The 27,736-nt window shown below is 55.5% G+C and overlaps 1 protein-coding gene across 11 annotated transcripts in view; it reads left to right on the top strand.

Moving 5' to 3' along the window:
- Nucleotides 1–13,172: 13,172 nt before the first annotated feature.
- TPCN2 (two pore segment channel 2) overlaps nucleotides 13,173–27,736 on the top strand; it is a 38,751-nt gene continuing 24,187 nt past the window's right edge. For 7 of the 11 annotated variants that reach the window (XR_001888166.1, XR_001888167.1, XR_001888169.1 and 4 more), the window contains exons 1-6: nucleotides 13,173–13,411; nucleotides 18,306–18,370; nucleotides 18,978–19,054; nucleotides 19,432–19,609; nucleotides 21,696–21,812; nucleotides 27,250–27,356. Coding sequence is in view for 7 of the 11 variants with exons in the window: in XM_017886942.1 (XP_017742431.1) it covers nucleotides 13,303–13,411; nucleotides 18,306–18,370; nucleotides 18,978–19,054; nucleotides 19,432–19,609; nucleotides 21,696–21,812; nucleotides 27,250–27,356 (653 nt within the window). In the remaining 4 variants the exon portion in view is untranslated. The remainder of the gene's footprint in view (nucleotides 13,412–18,305; nucleotides 18,371–18,977; nucleotides 19,055–19,431; nucleotides 19,610–21,695; nucleotides 21,813–27,249; nucleotides 27,357–27,736) is intronic. The other 4 variants (XM_017886911.1, XM_017886934.1, XM_017886921.1 and 1 more) reach the window with 2 other exon arrangements.

Below are 27,736 nucleotides of genomic sequence, written 5' to 3' on the forward strand. Positions count from 1 at the left end.
TTGAGACGGAGTCTGGCTCTGTCACCCAGGCTGGAGTGCAGTGGCCAGATCTCAGCTCACTGCAAGCTCCGCCTCCCGGGTTCATGCCATTCTCCTGCCTCAGCCTCCTGAGTAGCAGGGACTACAGGCGCCTGCCACCTTGCCCGGCTAGTTTTTTGTATTTTTTTAGTAGAGACGGGGTTTCACCGTGTTAGCCAGGATGGTCTCGATCTCCTGACCTAGTGATCCGCCCGTCTCAGCCTCCCAAAGTGCTGGGATTACAGGCTTGAGCCACTGTGCCTGGCGCATTTTTTTTTTTCTCCCGGAAAATGGGCATGAAGGGAAGGGGTGGGAGGGCAGAAACCTGGCCTGGGGCCCTACTGCATGTCCCTTCTGTCTGCAGACCTGGGCCCTCACCATCATTATCCCCATTCTACAGATACAGAAACCGAGGTTCGGCGAGATCCTGGGGTTGCCAGAGCTCACGGAGCTGGTGGTGGGTGGGTCAGGGCACAGGCTTTGCTCACATGACCACAGGCTTTGCTCACATGATCACCCGAGGTCAGGAGTTCGAGACCAGCCTGACCAACATGGTGAAACCCTGTCTCTACTAAAAACAAAAATTAGCCAGGAGTGGTGCCAGGTGCCTGTAATACCAGCTACTTGGGAGGCTGAGACAGGAGAATTGCTTGAACCTGGGAGGCAGAAGTTGCAGTGAGCCAAGATTGTGCCACTGCACTCCATGAGGCTGATGGTTTTTGCTTTCTTCCATGTGATCTTAGCAATCATCAGAGACTGTTACAATGAGCACATTTGGTGTTATTCTGTAGTGCCTAGGACAGTTCATGATTTGTAGTAGGTGCTCAGTAGATGTGTGGGTGAATGACTGAATGAATGAATCAAAACCACAGAGCTCCCCTTAGAAAGACCGATACGGGCACATGCCCCCTGCCGATGCAGCTAAACAGAGGAAATCCAGGTACACGTGGGCAGTTGGCCTGACGCATCCGAGTGGGGGAAGTAAATATGGCCAAAAACATCTGGAGCAGGCCCAGGGTGCTAAATCTCAGACGACGGCCAGTTTCCAGGCTGCGGGGACGCTCCAGTCCCTCTTGGGAGGTTCCTGCAGGGGAGCGGACTTCCTGCCTCCCCAGGCATTCTCCATCTTGGGAGCCATTGATTTCAGTGCAGTGCTGGTGCCTCCACTCATTGCTGGACCTCACAGAAGCCCTGTTAGCCTCCCTGGAAGATACCATTTTTTCCTCCTATAAAATTAAGGGGGAGAGATGATGGGCACTTTGGCGAAAGTAACACAACTGGGGCAGTTTTTGGAAGCCCAGGGAGGTATTTCTGACATTCAAGCCACGTTAGGTGCAACCTCTGGGTGCCTTGGGAGAAAAAGCTCCCAGTTGATGGCACCAGCCATTGGCCCTGGCAGGACATAAGGGACCTCAGGCTGAGCCAACATCACTGCCCCCACCAAGAAGACATCTTTCTCCACTGCTGGTTCCAAAAGACATGCGTGGCAGGCAACAAAAGCCACATTGGAGAGTGCAGCTGTGCTGTGAGGGTCGTTCTTGGTTCATTTATGGGGCAGCAGGGTGGGGGGAAGAGGAGAACAGAGTCCTCTTATGACTCTCCTGGGTTGTTTTCTAGCCTAGGGGGAGGGCAGGGAATGGGGTTTCTGTGCCAGGGACCCCCTTTCTCATCGACCTCACACAACATGGGCTCACACAGCTGGGCTGGTCTCCTTCGCAAGAGGAAGCTGCTGTGTTGGGGACTTGGACGGCAATCCTATTCCTGGAAAAGGGGTCTTTTCCCAGACCCCAAGGGCAGGTTCTTGGATCTCTTGTGGGAAAAAATTCAGGGTGAGTCGCAGAGTATATTAAAGTTGAAACAGTTTATCAGAAACCACTTGGCCGGGCACGGTGGCTCGTGCCTGTAATCCCAGCACTTTGGGAGACTGAGGCGGGCGGATAATGACGTCAGGAGATCGAGACCATCCTGGCTAACATGGTGAAATCCTATCTCTACTAAAAATACAAAAAATTAGCCGGGCGTGGTGGTGGGTGCTTGTAGTCCCAGCTACTCCAGAGGCTGAACCAGGAGAATGCTGTGAACCCGGGAGGCGGAGCTTGCAGTGAGCCAAGATTGCACCACTGCACTCCAGCCTGGGGGACAGAGCAAGACTCCATCTCAGAAAAAAAAAAAAAAAAAAAAAAGGAACCACTCATTGCAGAGTAGGGTGTCCTCAGGAAGCAAGAGGAGGAATGCTTCTACTTTAAACATAGTGCTTGCTTATTCAGGCTGTTAAAAACAGTGTGCTTTATTACAAAGGCTTGTGATCAGCTTGTGACAGACTGTTGGCATTATTTTCCTATGTTACTACTGATTTTAATAAGAATTTGCCAGTGTACTATTATCTTTAAGAAAAACCTCTTCTGGCCAGGCGTGGTGGTTCACGCCTATAATCCCAGCACTTCGGGAGGCCGAGGCAGGTGCATCATGAGTTCAGGAGTTTAAGACCAGCCTGGCCAAGATGGTGAAATCCCTTCTCTACAAAAATTAGCCAGGTGCGGTGCCAGGCGCCTGTTATCCCAGCTACTTGGGAGGCTGAGGCAGGAGAATCGGTTGAACCTGGGTGGCAGAGGTTGCAGCGAGCCGAGATTGAGCCACTGCACTCCATCCTGGGTGATAGGGTGAGACTCTGTCTCAAAAAAAAAAAAAAAAGAAAACCTCTTCTTCTTCTTTTTATTTTTTTAGACAAATGGTCTCTCTGTAGCCCAGGCTGGAGTGCAGTGGTGCAATATCAGCTCACTGCAACCTCCATCTCCTGGGCTCAAGCAGTCCTCCCAGCTCAGTATCCTGAGTAACTGCAAATATCGGCATGCACCACCACGCCTGGCTAATTTTTAATTTTTTTGCAGAGACAGGGTTTGTCTATGTTCCCCAGGCTGGGCTCGAACTCCTGGGCTCAAGCAATCTACCTGTCTTGGCCTCCCAAAGTGTTGGGATTACAGGAGCAAGCCACATGCCTGGCAAGAAAAACTTATTCTCAACCCAAGAATGCTTTTTGTTCTTGAAAGATTGGGACATTTCCATCAGTTCTGGGTCTTTAGTTAGTTAGCGTCATCAACTCAGTCTCTCAACCTCAACCATAAAATCATTTTGTGGGCAAGAGAGCCCAACCCCTGGAATGTAACCCAGTAGGTTTGGCCTTATCTGGCCTTTATTCAAGATGGAGTCACTCTGATTAGGATGCTCTGACAATCCCAGTGAGCTGCTGTGGGTTGACCAGTGTATTAGTCCATGCTCACGTTGCTAATAAAGACATACGTGAGACTGGGTAATTTCTAAAGGAAAGAGGTTTAATTGACTCACAGTTCAGCATGGCCTGGGAGGCCTCAGGAAACTTACAATCATGGTGGAAGGGGAAGCACATATGTCCTTTTTCAGGTGGCAGCAGCAAGGAGAAGTGCCAAGTAAAAGGGGGGAAAAGCCCCTTATAAAGCCATCAGATCTCTTGAGAACTTACAATCACAAGAACAGCAGCATGGGGGTAACTGCCCCCGTGATTCAATTACCTTTCACTGGGTCCCTCCCACAACGTAGGGTTTATGGGAACTATAATTCAAGATGAGATTTGGTTGGGGACACAGCCAGACTATATCAACCGGCCTGGGTCAGCCTCACCGTCCCGACATCATCCTACCCTGGGTGGGTCCTGGCCTCGTGTGAAACAGTGGATGACGTACCAGGGCTGCTTCCAGACACTGTGCCACCAGCCCTCTGGGCGATGCAACATCACAGAGTCTCTCTAGCCTTGACTTTCTCATCTGCCAACTAAGAAGAGTGACAGTGTCCTCGGTTCACAGGCTGGCTGTGAGAACCAGATGGGAAGTGGGGTGTGGGATCTTAGGAGGTATAGGAGCAGGCATGTACCCACAGTCTCGCTTACCACTGTAAACTTCCACACTACATATTGTGGTAGGCAGCCTTCTAAGATGACTCCCAAGGACTCCCACCTCTTGGTGGTCACGGCTTCACTGTTCCCTCCCCTTGCGGGTGGGCTGGACCTGGTGACTTGCTTCTACCTGATAGAATACAGCAAGAGTGATGAGATGTCACTTCCGAGGTTAGGTTGGAAGGACTGTGACTTCCATCTTGTTAGTCTTCTCTTGGGCTCTTCTTGTTTGCTTGCTCTGGTGAAGCCAGCCACTGTGTTGTGAGTTGCCCTGTGAAGAGGCCCATATGGCAGGGAGCTGAGGGAGGCCTTTGGGCAACAGCCTCTGAGAAACCGAGGCCCTCAGTTCAGTAGCCGGTGAAGAGCTCAATCTAGCCCACAGCCACTGAGCAAGCTTGGAAGAGGACCCTTCCCTAGGGCAGCTTTGTGCTGTTGTAATGTAATAAAGAGTATATATCTGGTTTTCATCTAGGGTTCCTGGCATAGAGTTTCTGAAAGCACTGGAATTTCCTAAGTGAAATGGGTGAGAGAAGTGTCTTTTGTTACTCATAATAGCCCCCTTCAACCATACTTGAGTTTATTCTAATGAGGTGACTCATGGAGGCTGGGGGCTGGTAGCCAGAGGAACCAATCACGTGATCGAGGGTTGCAACTTTCAGCCTCACCCCCAACCTCCAGGGAGGAGAGAGGGGCCAGAGATTGAGTTCAATCACCAATGGCCACTGATTCAGTCAATCATGCCTGTGTGATGGAACCTCCATAAAAACATCAGATCTCATGAGAACAACAGAATACAGAGAGCTGGTTTGGTGCACGTATGGAGGCTCTGGGAGGGTTGTGGGCTCAGAGAAAGGCATGGAGCCCCTCTCCCATACCTTGACTATGCATCTCTTCGATTTGGCTTTTCCTGAGTTGTATCCATTACAATAAACTGGTAATGGTATGTAGACTGTTTTCCTGAGTTCTATGAGCCATTCTAGCAAATTATTTAACTTGAGGAGCAGACTGTGGGAACCTTCAATTTATAGCTAGTCTGTCATTAGTGCAGAAGACACTGGACTTTCAGTTGACATCTGAAGTGGGGGCAGTCTTGTGGGATCCCTTAACATGTGGGATCTGCATTAACTCCAGGAAGATAGTGTCAGAATGAAATGGAATTGTAGAACACTCACTTGGTGTCCAGAGAGTTGGCTGATGTGTGGGAAAAAAATCCCAGACACTTGGTGTCAGAGGTGGGAGTAAAAACAGGTTAGAGACCTTGAGATGACGGCAGCCCTGGCTGACACCTTGATTGCAACCTCTTCGGAGACCCAGAGTCTGAGGCACTCAGCCAAGCTGCATTCAGATTCCTGCCTAAGAAAAACTAGGAGATCATCAGCATTGTTTTAAGCCGCTGGGTTTTGGGGTTGTCGTATGGTCATAGATAACTAATATGCATATTTATTTTACCATCTCTTAGAAATATAGAGCTAACACATCAAATTGAGTTTTAGTGTTTATTACTTACAATGAAACTAAGTACAGAAAATGAATCCATGTAAATCAATTTGAAGAGAACCGTAAGATAAATGGAGGTACAGATGGGTGTGGGATGGCAAACAGCAAGGGGTGGAAGGACAATGACTGAAGTTTGGTAAGCACTGAGCTAATTGAGCTGACCATAATTCTAAAGCCATAGTATACATGCTCAGTGTTAGGAATAAGGAAGGGTTACGTCTGTCTGGGTGCAGCAGCCTACAGGGTACAGCCAAGTGCTTCTACTTCCCATGGTGAGTTGTGCCCTGCCGAGGGGACTGTGCATCAAAATCATCTGGGTTCCCACTGCCTGCCACCCAGAGCTCCCTCTTGTCCCTAGCTCCTTCTTGCCTTACCCCCAGCCTCTATGCAGGCAGCACGCCCATCAGGGAAGGAATGACTTTGTGACCTGTTTGCTGTAGCCCTGTGTCCAGTGGCCTGAGGGGACTGGAGATCCAGGAACCCTGGTTCTTTTTTTTTTTTGAGACGGAGTCTCACTCTGTCGCCCAGGCTGGAGTGCAGTGGCACAATCTTGGCTCACTGCAAGCACCGCCTCCCGGGTTCACAGCATTCTCCTGTTTCAGCCTCCCCAGTAGCTGGGACTACAGGTGCACACAACCACACCAGGCTAATTTTTTATATTTTTAGTAGAGATGGGGCTTTGCTATGTTGGCCAGGCTGGTCTCGAACTCTTGACCTCAGCTCATCTGCCTGTCTTGGCCTCCCAAAGTCCTGGGATTACAGGTGTGAGTCACCGTGTCTGGCCAGCATCCCTGGTTCTAGGATGGCTTCTTCCATCACCTAAACAGGGACTGTGGAAGGGTTATCTCTCTTCTCTGGGTTGAGGAAGAGGAACAGTGGTGGGTAGGGTGGAAGAGAAAGGAGAGAGAAAGATAAGGGTAGGGGATAGGTGGGAGAGGGTCAAAGGATGTCACTGCCCTGCCTTGAGTCCACTGCAGAACTGCCTCCCAGTCTGGGGCATCTGAAAGACCCATGCATGGGGCAGGCAGGAGGACTGGTGGCTTCACCCAACCTCGGCTGCAGATGAGGGGAGATCTTGGCCAAGCCCTTCTTGTCTCTGGGCTCAGTTTCTCCCTCCCTAAAAGGATTTCGGGGGCCTTTCTGGACTGTATAGCCTTGAAGGGGAGGTGGCCAGAGCCACTGAGTCTGTGCCCCTTCTTCTCTGAGTCTGGGAAATGCTGTCATAGCCTCCTCTTTCTGGGTTCAGTCTCCTCTGCTGGACCAGACAGACAAGGAGCTCTGAGGATGGGGCTGGGCACTCAAACTGTGCCTACTGGAAGGGTGCCCCCTTCACAAGTGCTTTCCATTGGCCCTGCTTCTGACACATGTCATCTTGTTTGAATCCTCACAACAGCCATGTGAGGTGCAATTCTCTCCCCATCTTACAGATGGGGAAACTGAGGCTCAGAGAGGGGATGATACTCCCAGCATCTCACAGCTGGGCCAGTGTAGGCGTGGAAGCAGCAGAGCCAGCAGCAGATCCCCATTTTGCTCTCCCATCTATTGTATCCACAGCACCTAGAAGAGCTCACAGCACATACGAGGCGCTCAGCAAATGCTTGGTGGGCAGGGCTGGCTGGGGGGCAGTTCCTGGTCAACCTCGCAGAGCAACTGGTCCCGAAGGAGCAGCTGGAGCCAGGGTCTGGACCTCAGCCATGGCGGTATGTGTGCCTAGGAAGACCCCCTTCACCCCGCACGGGGGGCTTGGGCTTGTTATGCCCCCACCTCACGGAAGAGGCAACTGAGCAGCCAAAAAGTGCTGTGACTTGCCCGAGGTCCTGCAGAGGCTGGGCTGGTGTCGCTCTAGTTTTTTCTTTTTTGAGATGGAGTCTCCCTCTGTTGCCCAGGCTGGAGTGCAGTGGCATGATCTCGGCTCACTGCAACCTCTGCCCCCTGGGTTCAACCAATTCTCCTGCCTCACTCAGCTTCCTAAGTAGCTGGGATGACAGGCGTGGGCCACCATGCCCAGCTAATTTTTGTAATTTTAATAGAGACGGGGTTTTACCATGTTGGCCAGGCTGGTCTTGAACTCCTGACCCCAAGTGATCCGCCCTCCTCGTCCTCCCAAAGTGCTGGGATTACAGGTGTGAGCTACCGTGCCTGGCTGTGTCTCTCTAGTTTTACTCCCAGGCTAGCACTGCTCCCTGGGTGACCGGTCCCTAAGCCAGGGCCCAGAACACCCACAAACAGGGACTGCCAGGCTGCTGTGAGGATGGTGCTCTCCCTCCCGACACCCGTCAGTACGTGGTGACAGACTCACTGAATGCCCGTGAGGGACACAGCCCAGATGCCATCCGTCTGCGCCCCATTCTGGCTGTGCCAGCGGCAGGACATTGCCATCTCAGTCTCAGCGCCCTCTTGTGGGACCTCGCTGGGCCCTGCCCCCATCGTTTTTTTCTGCCCCTTCTGAGCTCCCTCCTGCGTCACGCTCCACATGGTGTAACTGCTTACCGGGAACCACATTCCACTAAGGCCTCTGGGGCTGTGTACCCAAACATCAAGGGAATTCTTTAGTGGCAATAAAGACAATTCATTGGGATGTGCTGTTTTTGCAGAGAGCTGCATGCATTTATTATTTCCTTTCTTTGAAATAAAAATATCTTATACTTCTTTTCACATTTTAAAATGTATGCTCCTTGTTAAAAAAACAAAAAACAAACAAAAAAACAAACAAAAAACAGACAAAGAGCAAAACTCAAACCTGTGGCCACATCCTGGGATCTCTCTCCACTCCACTCTGTTCCCCAGAGCTGTGCCTTTTTTTTTTTTGAGATGGAGTCTTGCTCTGTCGCCCAGGCTGGAGTGCAGTGGCACGATCTCGGCTCACTGCAAGCTCCGCCTCCCGGGTTCACGCCATTCTCCTGCCTCAGCCTCCGAGTAGCTGGGACTACAGGCGCCTGCCACCTCGCCCGGCTAATTTTTTTTGTATTTTTAGTAGAGACGGGGTTTCACCGTGTTAGTAGCCAGGATGGTCTCGATCTCCTGACCTCGTGATCAGCCCGCCTCTGTCTCCCAAAGGGCTGGGATTACAGGCGTGAGCCACTGTGCCCGGCTGTGTCATCTTTTAAACATGTGCTGACTTAGGAGTTCAGTGATTTCATTGTTACTTTAGTTTGCATCTCTTTGTAGCCTAATGAGATGGAGCTTTATTTCAGGCATTCCCCATTGATATTTCCTCTTTCTTGGGAACTTCTGGTTCAAGTCTTTTCCCATATGGGGAACTTAAGGCTGAATTTATGGGATTTTAAAGGCTCTGCAGGAAGCAGAATTTTGGCACCCACGATCTTCACTCCTGGTGTCCTGCCCATGGTTGTGTTAGATGAGATGGCAAAAAGGATTTTGTAGACACAACTGAAGTTGCTAATGAGCTGATCGTAAATTAGGGAGATCATCGTGGATTATCTGATGAGCCCAGTGTGACTGTTCCCAGAGAGAAGTCCTGATCTAGATCCCAAGAGAGGGCTCCTGGATCTCCCGCAAGAAAGAATTCAGGGCAAGTCCACGGTGCAAAGCCAAAACAAGTTTATCGAGAAAGTAAAGTAGGCTAGGTGTGGTGGCTTATGCCTGCAATCTCCGCACTTTGGGAGGCCTAGGCAGGTGGATCACCTGAGGTCAGGAGTTCGAGACCAGCCTGACCAACATGGTGAAACCCCGCCTCTACTAAAAACACAAAAATTAGCTGGGTGTGATGGTGTGTGCCTGTAATTCCAGCTACTTGGGAGGCTGAGGCAAGAGAATCGCTTGAATCCAGGAGGCAGAGGTTGCAGTGAGCTGAGATTGCGCCACTGCCCTCCAGCCTGGGCAACAAGAGTGAAACTCGGTCTCAAAAGAAAAAAGAGATCAGGCGCGGTGGCTCAGGCCTGTAATCTCACCACTTTGGGAGGCCGAGGCAGGTGGATCACCTGAGGTCAGGAGTCCGAGACCAGCCTGACAAACATGGTGAAACTCCGTTTCTACTAAAAATGCAAAAATTAGCCAGGCGTGGTGGCAGGGTGCCTGTAATCCCAGCTACTCAGCAGGCTGAGGCAGGAGAATCGCTTGAACCTGGAGGGGGAGGTTGCAGTGAACCGAGATTGCGTCACTGCACTCCAGCCTGGCAACAGAGCGAGACTGTCTCAAAAAAAAAAAAAAAAAAAAAGAGAAAGTAAAGTGGTGACAGAACAGCTGCTCCATAGACGAGTTAGGATGTTCTGGAAAGTAAGGAGGAACGCATCCACCCTAGGTACAACACTCCTTTATATATATAAGATGATAAAAGATCAAAGATCATGAGGACATGTGTTCTGCTAACAGAGTTTGTGATAAAGAATTTTCTTAATTACTGTATTTTGCAAGGATTGATATTATTCTCTTTAAAGCAAAATTAGGAATGCTTCTGTTCTGAAGATATCAGGATATCAGGACACTCCCAAGTCTAGGTCTATTTAGTAAACATTATCAATCTGTTCCCTTAACTATGAACATCTAGAGGCTGGGAATGCCTCACTTTCTGGGAATGCAGATTAACAAGCCCCAGCCTCATTTTTCCTAGTCCTCACTCAAGATGGAGTCGCAGCAAGTCCCAGCCTCATTTTTCCTAGTCCTTACTCAAGATGGAGTCGCTCTGGTTTGAATGCCTCTGACATAATCATACCAGCCCTTGGCTCACTGCAACCTCTGCCTCCCAGGTTCCAGCGATTCTCCTGTTTCAGCCTCCTAAGTAGCTGGGATTACAGGCACCCACCACCATGCCCGGCTAATTTTTGCATTTTTAGTAGAGACAGGGTTTCATCATGTTGGTCAGGCTGGTCTCAAACTCCTGACCTCAAGTGATCGGCCTGCCTCGGCCTCCCGAAGTGCTGGGATTACAGATGTGAGCCACCTGGGATTACAGGTGTGAGCACCTGGCCTGAAAGCAGAGGCTTGACGAATTATTTCTACATCCATGTTCACAGCAGCATGGTTCACTACAGTCAAAAGGTGGAAGCAAGTCAGTGCCCATCCATGGATGAATGGATAAGCAAAATGTCACAGATACATACAGTGGGGTATTATTCAACCTTAAAAAGGAAGGAAATTCAGACACATGCTACATGGATAAACCTTGAGGATTTTAGGCTAAATGACATAAGCCAGTCACAAAAGAACAAATACTGCAGGATTCCACTTATATGAGGAACCTAGAGTCCCCAAAATCGTAGGGATAGAAAGGAGAACGGTGGTTTCCAAGGGCTGGGGAAGTGAGGAGTCAGTGCTTAATGGGTCCAGAATTTCAGTTTTGCAAGATGAAAAGAGCTCTGGAACTGGAGGTGATAGTTGTATAGCATCATTAACGTATTTAATATCAATGAGTTGTACACTTAAATATAGTTTCGTGAAGTAAAAATATCTGAGACAGGTCTCAATCTATTTAGTAAGTTTATTTTGCCAAGGTTAAGGAGTGCCTAGGAGGCAGGTCTATGCTTTCCTCAGAGGATGATTTGTAGGACTTCAATCTTTAAAGGGGAAAGAGGCCGGGTGCGGTGGTGGAGGTTGCTGAGTGAGCGGAGATTGCGCCACTGCACCATAGCCTGGGCAGTGAAGCAAGACTCTGTCTCAAAAAAAAAAAAAAAAGGGAAAGGGTGGATATTGGGAAAGAGGGAAAATTTTAAAATATGTGCAGAGATAAGAGAAAAAGGTTGCATTCTTTTGAGTCTTTGATCAGCCTTTCACTGAAATACACAGTTTACAGGTTGCAGGGGTAGAGGAACAGTCACTTATGCCTTAGTCTAGCTCAGTGAATCTGCATTTTTACACCAGAGGAAGCAATCAGGCGAGCAGAGGGATGACTTAAGAGTTCCATCCTGGCCGGGCGCGGTGGCTCACGCCTATAATCCCAGCACTTTGGGAGGCCGAGGCGGGCGGATCAGAAGGTCAGGAGATCGAGACCACAGTGAAACCCTGTCTCTACTAAAAATACAAAAAATTAGCCAGGCGTGGTGGCGGGCGCCTGTAGTCCCAGCTACTGGGGAGGCTGAGGCGGGAGAATGGCGTTGAACCCGGGAGGCGGAGCTTGCAGTGAGCCGAGATCGTGCCACTGCACTCCAGCCTGGGCGACAGAGCGAGACTCCGTCTCAAAAAAAAAAAAAAAAAAAAAAAATTGCAGTAATAAAATTCGGAACCTGTGAAGACCAGCTACCAATTTACATTGTCAGGGCAAAATTCAACAGAACCGTTTTAGGGTAAACTTCTTGGGGCCCACAAAAAATTTCCTGGTGGGCAAGTTGTGAGGGAGATATGTGGCTTTTTACATCTTTGTAGCTGTTTTATTAAAGAAGAAAAGGCGAGGCAGGTTTGCCCGACGCAGTTCCCAGCTTGACTTTTCCCTTTGGCTTAAGTGACTTTGGGGTCCTCAGATTTATTTTCCTTTCACAGTTATGATGGTACATTTTATGTTATATTTATTTTAAACCCTCTCCCCCCTCCCCAAAAGGTGGGGAGAAAGCAAAGAGATGTAGCAGAAGGGGAAGTCACAGAGATTGGAAGCATCTTGCAGCATCTTTTTTTTTTTTTTTTTTTTTTTGAGAAGGAATCTCGCTCTGTCGCCAGGCTGGAGTGCAGTGGCGCAATCTTGGCTCACTGCAACTTCCGCCTCCCGGGTTCAAGCGATTTCCCTGCCTCAGCCTCCGAGTAGTTGGGACTACAGACATGTGCCACCACGTCTGGCTAATTTTTTTGTATTTCAGTAGAGACAGGGCTTCACCATGTTGGCCAGGGTGGTCTTGATCTCCTGACCTCGTGATCCACCAGCCTTGGTCTCCCAAAGGGCTGGGATTACAGGCATCTTGCTGCATCTTGAAGCGTCTTCAGTGTGCTCTTGCTTGCTGGCTCTGATGAAGGAGGTGTTCAAGCCATTGTAGAAGGAATGCAGTGGCCTCTAGGAGCTGAGAATGACACCAGCCAACATCCAGCAAGAAGATGTGGGCTTCAGTCCTAGGCCCATGGACACAATTCTGTTAATATCCTGGATGAGCCTGGAAAGTGGGCTTTCCCAAGTCTGCAGATAAGAGCCCACAGCAGCTGACATTTTGACTTTAGCCTCGTGAGGCGCTGAGACAGCGACCCAGTCGAGCTGCTGGTTTCCTGCCCCGCAGGACTGAAAGATAATGCATGGGAGTTGTTTTATATTTTAAGTTTGTGGTAATTTCTCACTGTAGCAATAGAAAACGAATACAAGGTCTTTAATGCATTCATGTTGAAAACACTTTTTATATATGTTGTAATTGTTTTTTAAGTGTGTCATGTGTTTTTAAACTCTTCCCTTAATTATATTGAATCCTCCTAATTTCACTATCAGAGGGTAAACTCCAGTTCCATTATTGGGGGAGTCCTTTGCAGTGACCCCAGGTACTCAATATTCACATGCATCAGAATCACCCCGAATACTTGTTAAAACACAGATTCCTGGGTCCTGCCCGCAGGGGTGCTGATTCAGTAGGTTTAGAAGGGCCCAATAATTTGCATTTCTAAAATGTTTCCAGGTGATGCTGAAGCTTCTGGACTTACAGACCATCCATTGAGAACGTATTTCCTCCCCAGCCCTGGGCCCTTCAGCCCCAGAGCGCTGCCCCGCCCTGAGTGGAAGGAAGCTGAGCTCCACCCCAGAGGGGCGGGGCCCCTTAAGCTCCGCCCTACGCAGTTGGCCCGGTTATCATTGGCTGGGAGTACAGGGATCCCCTGCGTCACAGTGCCGTGCGCTCCCCGGCCAGAACGCATGGGGAGGGGGTCTCCGCGCCTGCGCAGTGGAGCTGGGCGCTCTTGGGGCTTGAGTTTCTAAGCGTCGGGTCCCGCGTGCGGGCTACCGGATGGCGGAACCCCAGGCGGAGTCGGAGCCCTTGCTGGGCCGGGCCCGCGGCGGTGGCGGCGACTGCCCGGCGGGGCTGACCACTTGCCGCAGCATCCAAGTCGGCCCTGGTGAGCCGCCCGGACCCGGGAAGGGGACTGGCCCGGGAGACCGGGGTCGCGCGTGGGGGTCCCGCTGTCGCAGCTCCCAGCGTCCTGCCGGGCGCACCCCCAACAGGTTCGAGTCCGAGCGGGGCCCGGGCCGCGCCGGGCGCCAGGGGAGCCGGTGTTCTGAGGGCGAGTGGGCTGCGTCCTGCGGACCCGGACCGGGGCGGGGCAGAGCTGGGATCGCTTCCGTGTCGCTTCCTGATCCCGACCAGCCGATCGGAGGGGCCCTCGCCCAGCCGTGGGCAACCCCGAGGGAGCAGGCCCCCTACTGCAGGCAGGCACCTTCCGTGTGCCCAGGCGGGCCCAGACCCCATACTTCCCGAGGGTCGCCTGATTGACTCAGAGAAGACAGCACTTTGATTTTTCCCGTTTCTTCTGGGAAAAGCAGAGGCTCAGAGAGAGGCGTTACCCTACCCAAGGTCACCCAGCCAGTAAGTGGCAGAAGTGGGATTCGAACCAGCTGGGAGCTAGGAGTCCTTTCTTTGTAGGGTGTCTTTCCCGGTCCCACCTCCTGTGGGGCTGGGGTGGGCCCCCTAGACAGTGACGGCTTCCCCACCTTGCTCTCTGCCAGCCCAGAGTCCCCTCCCCACTCCCTCCTGCTGTTCCTGTTTTTTGTCCTGGTCTGAAGATTGCTGAATCCCTCCGAGGGTGGGGTGCATCCGCCCCTCGCTGACACCAGGGGAATTAGGTTCTGGATTGGAGGTGGAAGGACCTTAGCTTCACTTTATAGATGAGGAAACTGAGGCCCAGAGAGGCCCTGAGACCTGCCCAAGGTCACAGCCCTCTGTTCTGGTGCGGCTGCTGCTCGAATCACTCTGAGAATTCACACCTGGCTGCTTCCCTCTCTGGCCTCTCTTTCCTTCTTTCCTCCTGTGTCTGGAAGGAACTGGGTTGGAATACTGGTGCCACCCACTGTCAGTGGCATATGCCCATCCATGGGGTAATGGGGGGCCAAGGAGGGGACCCTGACAAGAGATGAAAAACCAGAGACTGAGGTGGCCACCCTGTCTGCTCACCTCAGAAGCTGCCTCCAGGAAGTTCTTCAGGTGCTTCCTGGGACCAGTCAGAACGGAGATCTGCAGGGAGCAGCTCTGGCAGGCCCCTTGATGAGACGTCCAGCATATGGCACGTTCAGGGAACACATACTTTGTGTCTAGGGGTCTGGGCGCCTTTCTGGGGCTACCCTGGCTGTGTGGCCTTGGCAGTTGCTTAACCTTTCTGGTCTTTTTTTTTTTTCCGAGACGGAGTAACACTTTGTCACCCAGGCTGGAGTATAGTGGTGCGGTCTCGGCTCACTGCAGCCTCCACCTGCTGGGTTGAAGCGATTCTCCTGCTTTAGCTTCCCAAGTAGCTGGGACTACAGGCGCCCGCCACCACGCCTGGCTGATTTTTGTATTTTTAGTAGAGATGGGGTTTCACCATGTTGGCCAGGCTGGGCTCAAACTCCTGACCTCAGGTGATCTGCCTGCCTCGGCCTCCCAAAGTGGTGGGATTACAGGCGTGAGCCACCGTGCTTGGCCCTGCTTAACCTTTCTGAATCTCAGTAAAAGGGAGATAATACTAGGGACTGCCTTGTGGGCATTGTGGGGATTCAGAGAGCATCCAGAGTTTGTCCTCAGCACAGGGCCTGATGGACAGGGGTGGAGGCCAGTGGCCATCCTGGGTAAGCACCGTGATCGTTGCAGGTCCTGGCCCCGGCAGGTGAGACCTGCTCTGCTGGGCAGTGTGGCTGACGAGAGGAGGCTCTCAGGGAGCGCTCTTTGTCCCTATGCTGTGGCCTCAGCCAGGGCTTCTGAGAACGTGGACAGGACGCTCTGTGTTCTGAATCTCCTTGGCCAGGGTCCCCAGCAAGACTGGTAGACTATGGAGCCATGGAGACTCCGAAAGGCTCATTCAGTCTCCGTGCCGGGGCCTGTGCCAGACTCTGAAATGAAGGCCCTGTGCTCTGCTTCGCAAGTCCTGTGGTTGGTCTCTTGCCAACGGGTGGTGGGGGGCTGCTGCTGTGGGCGCCCCGAGGACCCCAGTGGACCCTGCTCTCGGGTCCTTTTGACTTAGCCCCACCTGACGGGGCCGGGGTCAAAGGTTGAAGACATTTGTTTTCTGTTGTTTCTGGGTCAGAAAATCACACTTTTACTGATTATCAAAAAAGAGGACAAGGGATTACAATGCTGTAGAGGCTTTCAGAGTAACTGAGTGGTCATGAAGGGCTCACTTAGCAAAGTACTCTGGCTATGGTAAGTCATTCAGTCTGTACTTAGCTCCTACTGGGTGGGGGTCCACGAAGACCTGGAGCACTGAGAGGTTAAGGGACTTGCCCAGGGGCACACAGGATGCTGGTCAGGACCCTACACAGGTTGTGCAGCCTGGAGCCTGGAGCAAGAGGGGAGCGGGAGCTCAGACCTGGATGTTGCGGGGCAGAGGCTGGGGTTAGGAAGCCGTGTCAAGGCCTGGTGTGCTGGATGCAGCGTCTCAGCCCCTGTTGTCCTCTGTGCCCTGCAGAACCCTCCAGCCCCGGTTGGGTGATGGTGTGTGGACAGGTGATTGCCTCCAGGGTAATGAGCTCAGGGCGGGGCGAGCTGCCCCAGGGGAGTTCCTGGACCCACACACTAGGGGATGGTGCTCCTGGCAGAAGCAGCCACCTGAGTAAAGGGTTGGAGGCTTTGGAGAGCATGGCCTTGGCAGAGCCAAGTTCAGAATGAGTGGCACAGAGGGTTGAAAGACAGGAGAGAGGCGGGCCGGCAAATGTGGGAACCTGTCGTGCCAGGCCAGGGTGGAGTGTGGGCCTGGAATAGTGAGGACCCAGGGGAAGCTGTGATGTGCTTCTGAGTGTTTGGAGCAAGATTCTCGGGCTGTTGCAGGGTAGAATAGAGGATGGCCAGACTCAGAATTTTATAAGCCAGCAACCAAAAAGCCAGGCGAAATGGAACCACAAGTGCGGGATGGTTCCAGGGGTGCCCACCACTGTTGGCCCGGGATGGCTGGCCCGGGATGTGAGCACTTTCCATGGTCCTGGGGCTGGAGTGAGCCCTGGAACTCGGCAGCTTGTCTCTTGTCTAAGAAACTTGTATCACTAGATCTCTCCTGGTAGAGATTCTATCTTCTCCCAGGGAATTTGGTAAGATGGGGCCTTTCAGATCACCTGCCCCCCAGGCTCCCCTCGGGGCTGTTCATTTATTCATGGGATAAATCAGCTTTGAGTCCTGTGTGCTGGAGTTTTGGGCTCTGCAGATACAGCAGGGAACAAAACAGTGTGGCTTCTGTTCACGGCGATCCCAGGATGTGCTCAGGGGACATAAACAGTAGCCACTTTCAGAGCTTCCCTGGGGAGACATTCGGCTGTCCTCAGGGTGGGTCTCGTGGCTGTGCACGTGGGTACCAAAGCTGCAGGGAGGGAAGGCTCTTGCTTCCGGCAGTGCAACAGGGCCAAGCAGAGCCAGTGGGGTTCCGGTCTCTTGCTTCTGTCTGGGACCCTCACATCTCTAATCCGTCCGGGGCCCAGCTGCCTCTACTTCATGCCCCCAAGCAGGAGCCCCGAGGACAGGGGCAGCTGCCTCCCTAGGGATGGCCAACAGAGTGGGCGGGTCATGGTCTGGACCTCTGCCCGGGGACCAGGACCTCCCGAGGCCTCTGCTGCTGCCTCCCATGTCACCACATTGTCTTGGTGCAGCTGTGGGTCCCAAGGGGCCAGGTGTAAAAGCCGAGTCTCAACTGAAAAGGCAGCTGCTTCGCCCTCTCCCCGGGCTGGGAAGTGTCAGCCTCTCCGGGTTCCTCAGTTGCTTCGAGTTGAGCGTTCCTTCTCCCTTGGCCTGCTGAGGAGCAGCTCTGCAGCGAGGCCACAGAGGTGGCGTGTGCCTGCGATGCGGGTGGGTGGCCCGGGCCTCCCGCAGTGGCTCGGTGACTGACCAGGTGTGCCCGCTGGCTGCTCCATGGCGGGCGAGAGGCTTATGAGCAGGCCAGGGTGCTGGGCCTTGGCTTCTGTGCCACCTGACTTTTCCTGAAGGTCCCTCCTAGTCAGGAGCCACTGCCGCCTTTGCCCAGGCCTGTCGGGAGGCTCCACCCTGCTTGTGCTGTTGGTAAAGGCGGGCGGCCACCCTTCACCACAGAAGGCACCGGCAGAAGCTGGGGGACTCGGGCGTTCCCAAAGCTCTGACCCTGGGAGTGATTTGGGTGGGCTTGCCTGGGCCCATGGGCCGGGACAGTGAGGGGACGGAACCTGGGTAGCTCTCATGAAGCCTCATGGCGGTGCCTTCGGGTTCTAGATGCCAGTTCTCCCTGTTGGTGTTGAATCTAAGGTCTAGTTTGATGAGGGTGGGTGGGACACTGGGTGCAGTGTCCTGGCTCATGAAGGCTATGCAGGAGCCAGGGTCGGGCCAAGCAGAAGAGGGGTGACAGCAGCCCCGTGTACCGAGTATGCTTGGGGAGTGTGGCAGGGGGCTCTTGCCCTCCTGCGTTGCACCTCCCAGTACCCTCTGGGGAGCCGAGTGGGTGGCTGTGAATAGCCCCACTTGGCAGAGGAGGAGCCAGCCACAGCCTTCCTGCTAGCACGTGGAGGAGCTGGGCTCTGAACCCCGAGTCTGGCACTGGGGCCCTGCAGGACGCGCTGCATCTCACGGGCTTGCTGGGTGTATGTGCTGCAGGCGGAGCCGCTGTGCCCTGGGCCTGCCCTGCATACGTGATGCCGAGGCACTTACCTGCCTGCCCTGGGCAGGCACTTGCAGCCCCACTGCCGGGTGGAGTCATCTCTTTACACATGGCCTTGGGAGGAACTGCAGCCGGCATCTTTCCTCGATCCCGGGTGTCCTGGAGGGTGAGGCCGTGTCATCCTGCTCGGTCACCTGATGTCCCCCTCTGCCTGCAGGTGCCGCGGCCAGGTGGGACCTCTGCATTGATCAGGCTGTGGTCTTCATCGAAGATGCTATTCAGGTCGGTGGCACCTGCTCCCTGTGGCCTGACCTGGGGGGTGGCCACCCTCCAACTGGCTCGCCCCTCCAGGGGTGACTGACTGGGGCCAAGGCCTCCGTTGCTGGACTGTAGGTTAAGAGAACTGAGGGCGGAGCCTCTGGGCACGGCTGTCTGTCAGTCCCCGGAGGACTTGTTTTCTGCATCCTGGACGCATTTGCTGCTTCGATGCACTGTGTTCCGAGGCCTGTTGGGGACCCCCCATTCTAGGTCCTGGGTGGGTGGGGGTGTCTTGGAGGATGGCAAGTGCACGGGGCGTGGGAGGGTCAGCCTTGCACAGAGAAGAGAGAGCCTCACGGGCAGACACAGGCATGGCCGTGCCCTCAGCAAGTGTTACCTGAGCGTTTGCTCACCCACCCACCCGCCCTGGGTGTGTGGCCTGTGAGGTCTTGTGTGCTGGGCAAACCTCATGGTTTGTGATGGTGTGGGCCTGCTGGGTCAGGGCCAGCCACGTCCACACGCTGAAGCGTCACTGTGATCCACAGCCTGAGACTTGGGCCTGTCTCATGTGTGGTGTGGGGCTCAGGTGGCGGCCCACCCTGTCATGCCTCATGCGACTTTTTGCTTCCAGTACCGCTCCATCAATCACCGGGTGGATGCCAGCTCGACGTGGCTTTACCGACGATACTACTCGAACGTATGCCAACGGTGAGAACGCACCCATGTGGAACTCAGGGTTCCTGCCGGCTTGCGTGGTGGGGGAGGCTGGCCCCTACCTGGGGATCACCTGGTCTCAGGGTCCAGGCAGGCTCCCCGTTACATAGATCGGGCGGTTACCATCGTCCTCTCTGGAAAGGAGATGGCCTGTGATAGAAAGCTCCTTCGACAACAAGGGTTCCTTTCTGGAATGCTGGGGTTAGCCCTCGGCAATGGAGCTTTGAGCAGGTTCGTGATCTCCCCAGTCACGAGTGTCCACGCTCAGGCAGCGCCAGCTCCCGCGCTTCGGACCGGGGAAGCTCCTGATCAGCCTTTGGGCCCCGAGGGCTGCCGACTCCTGCGTTTTCATGTTTCTGTTCCCTTTCCAGGACTTTGAGCTTCACCATCTTCTTGATCCTGTTTTTGGCTTTTATCGAGACCCCATCCTCGCTCACCAGCACGGCGGACGTGCGCTATCGCGCTGTCCCCTGGGAGCCGCCCTGCGGCCTGACCGAGAGTGTCGAGGTGCTCTGCCTGCTGGTCTTTGCGGCTGACCTCTCTGTGAAGGTGAGGCGGGCGCCAGGCCCTCTACGTCCTGCCCCGGCCTCCCAGCGCCTGGCCGCTGCTGTCCTGGTTTATTGCTGATTCTCTGGAGCGAGCTGCCTTTTCCCCAGACTTTGTACTTTGACCCTGTGAGGAAGGCACACTTTCTTGGACCAGCAAGCGCCTGAGGCAGAGGCTGTGTCAGCTGCCCTCCCTCCCCACCATGCAAACGCAGTGTGCTGTCAGCTCTCCTCCCTCCCCACCATGCAAACTGAGGCCAGTATGCCCTCATGGGTGGCGCAGGCTGGCAGGGCCTCTGAGAACGGTCCACGGTCTGTAGTGCTGCTGTGAGGAGAGGTCCCAGGTGAATAAGTGAGGCTCAGGTGGTCCCTCCTCAAGGCTTACCCTGCCACCCCAAAGAGAAGAGGAGAGGAGGCGGGCGTGGGGCAGAAAGGGGTTTCTTGTGCACACAGCAGCTGCTGCACGTTTGACTCTGGGTTCTGCCTGTGACGCACGTCCTTCTAGAAGCTGGGGGTGGGGCTTTGGTGCTCACCTAAGCTTCTGAGCCTCGTCAGAGCCTTGGTGACTTTCCAGGGAGGTGCCGGCTACGTGTTCTATTTTTGTCAAACAGTGATTCCAATGCCACGGTCTCAGGAGCCCCCACATCGCTGCCCATGGTGTTAGATCAGGCCCTGGCTGCAGCCTTCCTCAGCGCCAGCCCTGCCACTCCTTGGGCTTGGGCTCACGTGGCCTCCCGGTCGCGTGGGGCCTCTGCCCAGCGCTGCCCTGTAGTCCCTTGTGGGCAGGGCGGGCTGTGTGCTGACCAAGGGTTGTGGCTGGATGCTGGGGTGTGTGATTACAGGCCCCGGGCAGTTTCTCATTTCTTCCTTTTTAGCTCCTCATGTGGTTAGCAGGTCTGGGGGTTTTTCAACTGGAACTGAAACTGGCAAGAGGTTGTTAATAGCGGTTTTTGAATGGTTGGTGTGTTTGAGATGTGTCAGAAGGTGAGAGAGGGTACATCAGCAAGCCGTGACCTCTGGGGGCTGTCTTTTATTTAATTTAATTAATTAATTTATTTATTTTTTGAAACAGAGTCTCACTCTGTTGCCCAGGCTGGAGTGCAGTGGCGTGATCTTGGCTCACTTCAACCTCCCCCTCCTGGGTTCAGGTGATTCTCCTGCCTCAGCCTCCCCAGCAGTTGGGACTACAGGCGCGTGCCACCACGCCTGGCTTATTTTTTGTATTTTTAGTAGAGACGGGGTTTCACCATGTTAGCCAGGATGGTCTCGATCTCCTGACCTCATGATCTGCCTGCCTCGGCCTCCCAAAGTGTTGGGATTACGGGCGTGAACCACTGCGCCCAGCTGTCTTTTATTTATTTATTTTTGAGACAGAGTCTCGGTCTGTCGCCCAGGCTAGGGTGCTGTGGCATGGTCTCAGCTCACTGCAACCTTTGCCTCCTGGGTTCAAGTGATTCTCCTGCCTCAGCCTCCCAAGTAGCTGGGATTACAGGTGCCTGCCACCATGTGCGGCTGATTTTTCTATTTTTGGTGGAGGCAGGGTTTCACCATGTTGGTCAGGCTGGTCTCAAACTCCTGACCCTGAGTGATCTGCCTGCCTTGGCCTCCCAAAGTGCTGGGATTACAGGCGTGAGCCACCGCCCTCTGGGGACTTTCTTGATGGTGGGAAATGGCAGTTAGGTAAGGGAAGAACAGACCAGACCTCACTTCCCAAACTGCCTTGCTGTAGCGGCGGAGACCTGCCCACTGAGCCGGTCCTCTTCTAGCCTTCTCCAGAATGCATTCCGTGTCTTCTCAGCCTGCACAAGGTGGTTGGTTGCATAGGCAGAACAGGCAGGAGCCTCCTGTTACTGATGAGGACCCCAGGTTAGAGAGCTTCGGTGCTGCTTGAGGCTGCACAGTGAGTCCCTAGCAGGCTTGGGTGGGAGCTCGGGCCTCCTGACTGCTGCTCAGCATCCGGTGGGGACCACACTGTTGTGGGGGCACACCCTGCGCTGGTTGTCTGGTCCCTGCCCTGCGCACCATCATTCTCTGGCTGCAGGGCCAGTGTGTGGGGCTGCTTGCTGCTCACCCGCCCGTCTCTCTTGTAGGGTTACCTGTTTGGGTGGGCCCATTTCCAGAAGAACCTTTGGTTGCTGGGCTACCTCGTGGTGCTGGTGGTGTCTCTGGTGGACTGGACTGTGTCCCTGAGTCTCGTGTGTCATGAGGTAGGTGGTGAGGCGGCCCTGAGACGAGCAGAGAGCTCTGGGGGTGGTGTGGGTGCAAGGCCCACAGGGATGCTGGGATGGAGCCCTGAGCCCGCCAGCCATCCTGCCCACCCTCCCAGCACTGCCCACCTCCTGGGGCACTTCTTCACTTGTTGGCCGGGGAGCCTTGTTCCCGTCTTGCAGATGAAGGTCCGGAGGGCTGGACAGGCACAGGGTTCCTCCTGGCTCACCCTGTTGGTGAGGGCGGACCTGGGAGTGAGCTCCAGGACTCTAGCCTCCCAGCTGTCCACTTCCTAGCGGAAGGCCTCGTCCGCCCAGCGCCCGATGAGAGCGCTACACCAGGGCCTCACCATGCCCTATAGTCATAGGCCCCAAGCTCTAGGAGGCCTGACAGTGAGAAACCCCCTCACCCGGCCACGCTCAGCTCTTTCCACCGCAGCATCTCGGTTTCCCCTCAGAGCACCCAGAAGCCCCGCCTGGGCTTTGGGAGAACAGAGCTGGAAGAGGTGGGTGTGGAGTCAGCAGGATCCACTGGGTCTTGTCGGGAAGCAGAGCCCCGCAGGTGCCCTGTGGAGAGAATGAACAGAGGGCCTTAAATAGGCGCCGAGAAAACAGCAGTGAAAGCAGCCCAGTGGAGCCCAGGACCGCCGGAGCAGCCCCACCCCTGGGCAGGGCACACGGGGGAGAGATGGGGGTTGTTAGCACCTGGAGGCCCAGGGGAGGGGCCCATAGAGCTGGGACCTTGCCCTCTGCCCTCTGGGAGGGGGTGCTGCCTGGTGGGTGCTGGTGCCTCCCAGAAGCTCAATGAGGTTGGTCCCAGCAGTGCTGATGGGGAGGCTGGGAAGCTCTGGGTGCGGCCGATAGGAGCAGCCTAGTGAGTGGTCTCCTGTCTCCGCCTGCCCCAGGGCCCTGCTGGCAGGACCTGGTGGGGAGTAGCCGCTGAAGAGAGCTGGAATGGGCGGCGTCACGGCCACAGCGCGGCAGAGCGGAAGGGTGGCTGGAGGGCAGCCCCGCTGTGCTGCTGTGGGGCCTCCGTGGCCGCCTCCTTCCTGTCTCCCTGACCCGGCAGCTTCCCGAAGCCTCCTCCCTGCACAGGAAGGGCCTCTCTCGTGACTGCCTCAGCAAGGGGAGCGGGGACGGCCCTCCCACCGCCGTTTCTGAGTTACGGTCGTAGCAGCTGTATCATGTTTTGTAACTTATAGGCTAAATTATAAGCCACACCAAGAATCCTTATATGAAATGGATGGGGAAGGAGACAGGGAAAAGGGACACAGGTCTGCGTTACAAGCAAGGAAGAAAACAAATAAAGGCCTGTTTTCCTACCTGGCCGTGGGCCCTTCCTGGATCTCTTCTGCCACCTGCTCTGTGCTCCCTTCACCTCCGCCAGCTCCCCAGCTAGCCCAGGCTTTTCACCTGGCACAGGGACTGGACCTTCCTCCCTGAGGGGCCCGAGTCCTTGGTGTTCCTGCCTTTGGAAGGCTGGAGTTCTTTGCTAACTTTTCCTATGGGACATAGGAGTAAGAGGTGCCCCAGAGGACCCCCACCCAGCCCTCCCTGCTGTTCTCAGTGTTAGCGGCCAGCCTGCCCGCTCACCCCGCTGGCACAGCAGCCCTCTTCTCATGAACAAGCTATGGTCCAGACCACTGGCACCAGCGTGTGTCCTGGTGGAAGCATCCCCACGTTGGGAGGGGTTATTTCCAGACCGGGGACCCAGAATGGGCGAGGTGGAAAGTGGAAAGCTGGCCATCCGCCTGTGCCTCTTCACCATGTTCACTCCCATTGCCCTTGCCTGGGCCCCAGTGGGTCCTCACTGGGGAGAGACAGCCCCGTCCAGTTGCCTCCGGTTCAGAGCCTGTGCTGTGCCCTGTGACCCTAAGCCGACAGCGTTGCTGAGTCTTCCTAAGGCTCTGGGACCCTTCCCACAGCCAGCTACTGTGGGGCCGTGCCAGGGCTGCCCCAGCTCTTCCACTGGAAGCGGTATTTGCAGGGCTGTGAGTGGGACATAGTGCCCCACTGAGTTCATTCCCCAAGTTCTGGGATGTGCTGGCAGAGACGTTGGGGGCAGGGCAGGCAGATTCATAACCTGCACACCTGTCTGTCCCAGGAGGACGGATGAGTGCTGGTTGTGGGCAAGGGCCCCTCTGTTGCCGGGGGCTGTCTTGGACTGGTGCCCGGCTCTGCCTCTGGCTGAGCGGCTGTGCTGCTGGCACCAGGCATAGCCTCCGTGTCTGTCGTGGTGGCCGATTTGTGTGTGGTGGAGGGAGTTAGGAGCAGGGTGGCTGAGGGAAGAGGCCCAGCTGCATCCACAGGACGCCTCGTCCTGGCCAGAGAGCCTCCTCTCCGCGGTGCCCATGGTGGGCGTTCATGTGGGGCCTCAGCTCCTCACGCCACGTGCCGTGCAGAGCAGCTTGTTCAGAGCAGTCAGTCCACGTGCTTCCTCCCAGACCTCGTCCCCAGTCTTCCACCCTTCTGTTTCCATGCCCCTGTCCTCCACCTGGGAATGTCCCCTTTCCAGTCCACGCAGGGGACCACCCACTGCAGAGCTTTGCCTTCCGCAGCGTCCGTGCAGCGCTTTCTTGATGGAGGCTGAAATGCGCGTGTGCGTTTCTGGCTGGACCGGCCGTCACTCAGCACGTCTGTAAACCAGGCCTGAGGTTTTCCTCTGTGGCCAGTTGTCCAGTCATACAGAACTCCCACAGGCACTGGGCGGCTTGCAGGGAGGACTGGGTGCCCCAGCCTTGTGGCCAGGGGCCTGGATAACACCTGGGCTGCCGGTCACTACTGGGTTTTGCTCATTCACTTTGTCTTTGCCAGGGCTGTTTGGACGTGGTTTGTCTTCAAAGCCTTGGGTCTGAGAGTCCCAGGGGCTTGACTGGCATTGTGGTTGCTTGTCCTTGAAGGCTGGTCACCTGGATGCACCTTCCCGTCCTCATAGAGGCCTCATGGCCCCAGCTGTCAAGGGAATGCCCTCAGGGTTGGGCTGTTGCGTCTGGGGAAGCTGTGCTGTGGTCCGTGTCTGACTACAGGTGAGGGTGCAAGTTCCTGGGCAGGGGAAGGGAGCCAGCAGCACCTTCAGTGTCTGCTTGGCCTGTAGAGGGGCTGAGAGAAGCCGCTGTTATTAGGCCCTAAGACCAGAGTTTCCAGCCAGTGGGCAATGAGTGGGTTCCGGGTGAGCTGGGCGCACAGGGCAGGAGCCAGAGCCCTGAGCCGTTCTCTGTTCACCGCTGTTCCCTTGGCCTTCTCAGTCTTGCGCCAGGCCCTGGGGTCCCTTTTGAGGTGATGGTTCACTTGGAGTGAGTGCTGGGGATCAGTCACTTGCAGACGTTCCGGAGGGCCTGCTGTGCTGCTGCTGGGTGGACCGTGGTGAACAGAATGGGCAGGTCTCTTGTCCTCTGAGACCCCCTTCAGAGTGACAGAGAGACTGCCAGCGCACAGAAGTGCCAGGCGCAGAGTGTGATTCCCGAATGTGGTGGGTGCCATGCCGGAGAGGAGCCCGGCAGCCCTGGCAGAGGTGGAGTTCTGCAGGTTGGCAGGGGGCTGAGCGGGCCGGCTGGGCAGAGACTGGCGGCTGGAGGGCCGTGGCCTCTGAGGCCTGGGAAGGGGCCGGACTGACTGGCCGGGCCTGCTCTGTGGACCCTGGAGGCCATGGGCAGAGCCGTGGGCAGCTGTTGGAGCGTTTTGGTTTTGTGCAAGGAGCTGACAGCTCTGCATTTCTAAAACAAGGCACTGATGAGGATGCGAGACTGCAGCTGAGAGCGTGGATTTGAGATTGACAGGCGCCAAAGTGTAAACGTGATACTCACGGGACTGAATCCAGGTGTGAGGCAGAGAGGAGGTGGGGGCAGGGTGCCCAGCACAGGCGGATCGGGCAGTGCGGGGGGCCCACAGGGCAGCTGGGAGCACCAAGGTAGCTGTGTCTGGTGCCGAGGGCGCCAGGCAGGATGGGAAGGTTATCATGGGGACCCCCAGGTGGGTCCCAGTGGCCATGAGGGGAGGATGGGCTGGGACAGGAGCAGGGGAGGTGGGTGAATAGAAGGGAGGGCAGGGAAGCATGAGGGAAGCTGTGAGAAACTGGTGTGTGGTGGTTGGAGCAGGAGGTGGTGATTGAACCAACACTGAGAAGGCTGGGGTGGGTTGACAGGACTGTGGGTGGGCACTTCTGTCCTCACAGCAGGAAGGCAGGGAAGATGGGGATACCTGTGAGACTGTGTGTGTGTGGGTGTGCACGTGTGTGTGAGTCTGTTTTGCATGGCCATAAAGCAAGACCTGAGGCTGAGTATTAATAGAGAAGGAGTTTATTTGGCTCACGGCTCTGTAGGCTGCATGGGAAGCATGGTGCTGGCGTCTGCTTCTGGTGAGGCCTCAGGAAGCATCCACTCATGGCAGAAGGAGACGGGGAACAGGTGTGTCACATGGCGAGAGAAGCCTGCAGACTCCTTTTAACAACCAGATCTCTCGCGAGCCCTCACCTGAAGTCATTACCGCAGGGAGGGTGCCAGGCTGTTCACGAGACATCCACCCCATGACCTAGACCCCTCCCGCTAGGTCCCACCTCCAACACGGGAAGTCAAATTCAACATGAGATTTGGAGGGGACGCGCGTTCACGCCGTGTGAGGGGTGGGTGTGGGAGCAGTGAGGCTGGAGGGTGCTGTGTGAGTGTGGGGGAGTGTGGAGGTGCGGCTCCTGGGAGCACGGTCTGTGTCTGGGAGGGGAAGGCTTGGAGCAGGGGTCACATTGATGCCGTGTGAGGGGTGGGTGTGGGAGCAGTGAGGCTGGAGGGTGCTGTGTGAGTGTGGGGGTGTGGAGGTGCGGCTCCTGGGAGCACGGTCTGTGTCTGGGAGGGGAAGGCTTGGAGCACGGGTCACATTGATGCCGTGTGAGGGTGGGGGTGGGAGCAGTGAGGCTGGAGGGCGCTGTGGAAGTGTGCGGGGGGTGGAAGTGGGGCTCCTGGGAGCAGGGTCTGTGTCTGGGAGGGGAAGGCTTGGAGGCAGGGGCATGAGGGGAGGCGGGTTGAGGGGTGAGGGGTGAGGAGGCGGGGATGGTACCCTGAGAGGTCAGGTGTGCTGGGCAAGGCAGGAGGGTCCCAAGGGAGGCATGGGGCCACCACCCTTCCACCTGTGTCCTGGGTGGGCAGAGGGGAGGAGGACCTTGGACAGGGATGGGGGCAGGTGTTAGGACTGGGGAGCCTGTGTGTGCAGCGCCCAGGAGTTGGGAGATGGGCAAGGGGGAGGCCTGCGACGGGGAAGGACTGCGGATCATGCAGCCCAGAACAGGTCTCAAGGCCAGCTCTGGAGCCAGGCCCTCCACTCCAAGCTCAGTGACTGTGGAGTGGCCCCCAGGGCACCGGGGTCTCTGAACTGTGTGCCCACCTGGGATGGTCGGTGGGGGTGGAGCTAAGCACTCTACGTGGTTCTCAGCTGCCCGGATCTCTTCCAGCCTCTGCGCATCCGCCGGCTCCTCCGCCCCTTCTTCCTGCTGCAGAACTCCTCTATGATGAAGAAGACCTTGAAGTGTATCCACTGGTCACTGCCGGAAATGGCCAGGTGGGCTTTTAGTGCCCCGGGCTCGTAGGTTTGGGAAGGGGCTCTCTCTGCCCCAGGCCATGTGGTTGCGGGCGGGGCCCATCGGAGTCTCACCTTGGACTGCCTGCTCCGCATCCCTGGCTGGCTGGTGACGGTGTGGGGAGGCCGCTGGGGGGGGCGTTTGGGGTCTTAGTGGTTCCGACAGTTCCCCAGAGGCCTCCCAGCGGCCTTCGACCTAGGCCCGGGGCTGCAGACACTGTGGCCCCAGCTCAAAGGCTGTGAGTCCCCTGGGCACTCCCTCCGATGAGTCTCCTCTTGTCCTCTCTGTCCCTACTGTGGCTGCGCCTTGCCTCACCCCTCTCCTGTCCCCTCCCACTCACGGTGTCTGCACGTTGCCAGCC

The sequence above is a fragment of the Rhinopithecus bieti genome, unplaced genomic scaffold, assembly GCF_001698545.2.
Source record: "Rhinopithecus bieti isolate Rb0 unplaced genomic scaffold, ASM169854v2 scaffold_1014, whole genome shotgun sequence".
In the NCBI taxonomy this organism is placed as follows: Eukaryota; Metazoa; Chordata; class Mammalia; order Primates; family Cercopithecidae; genus Rhinopithecus; species Rhinopithecus bieti.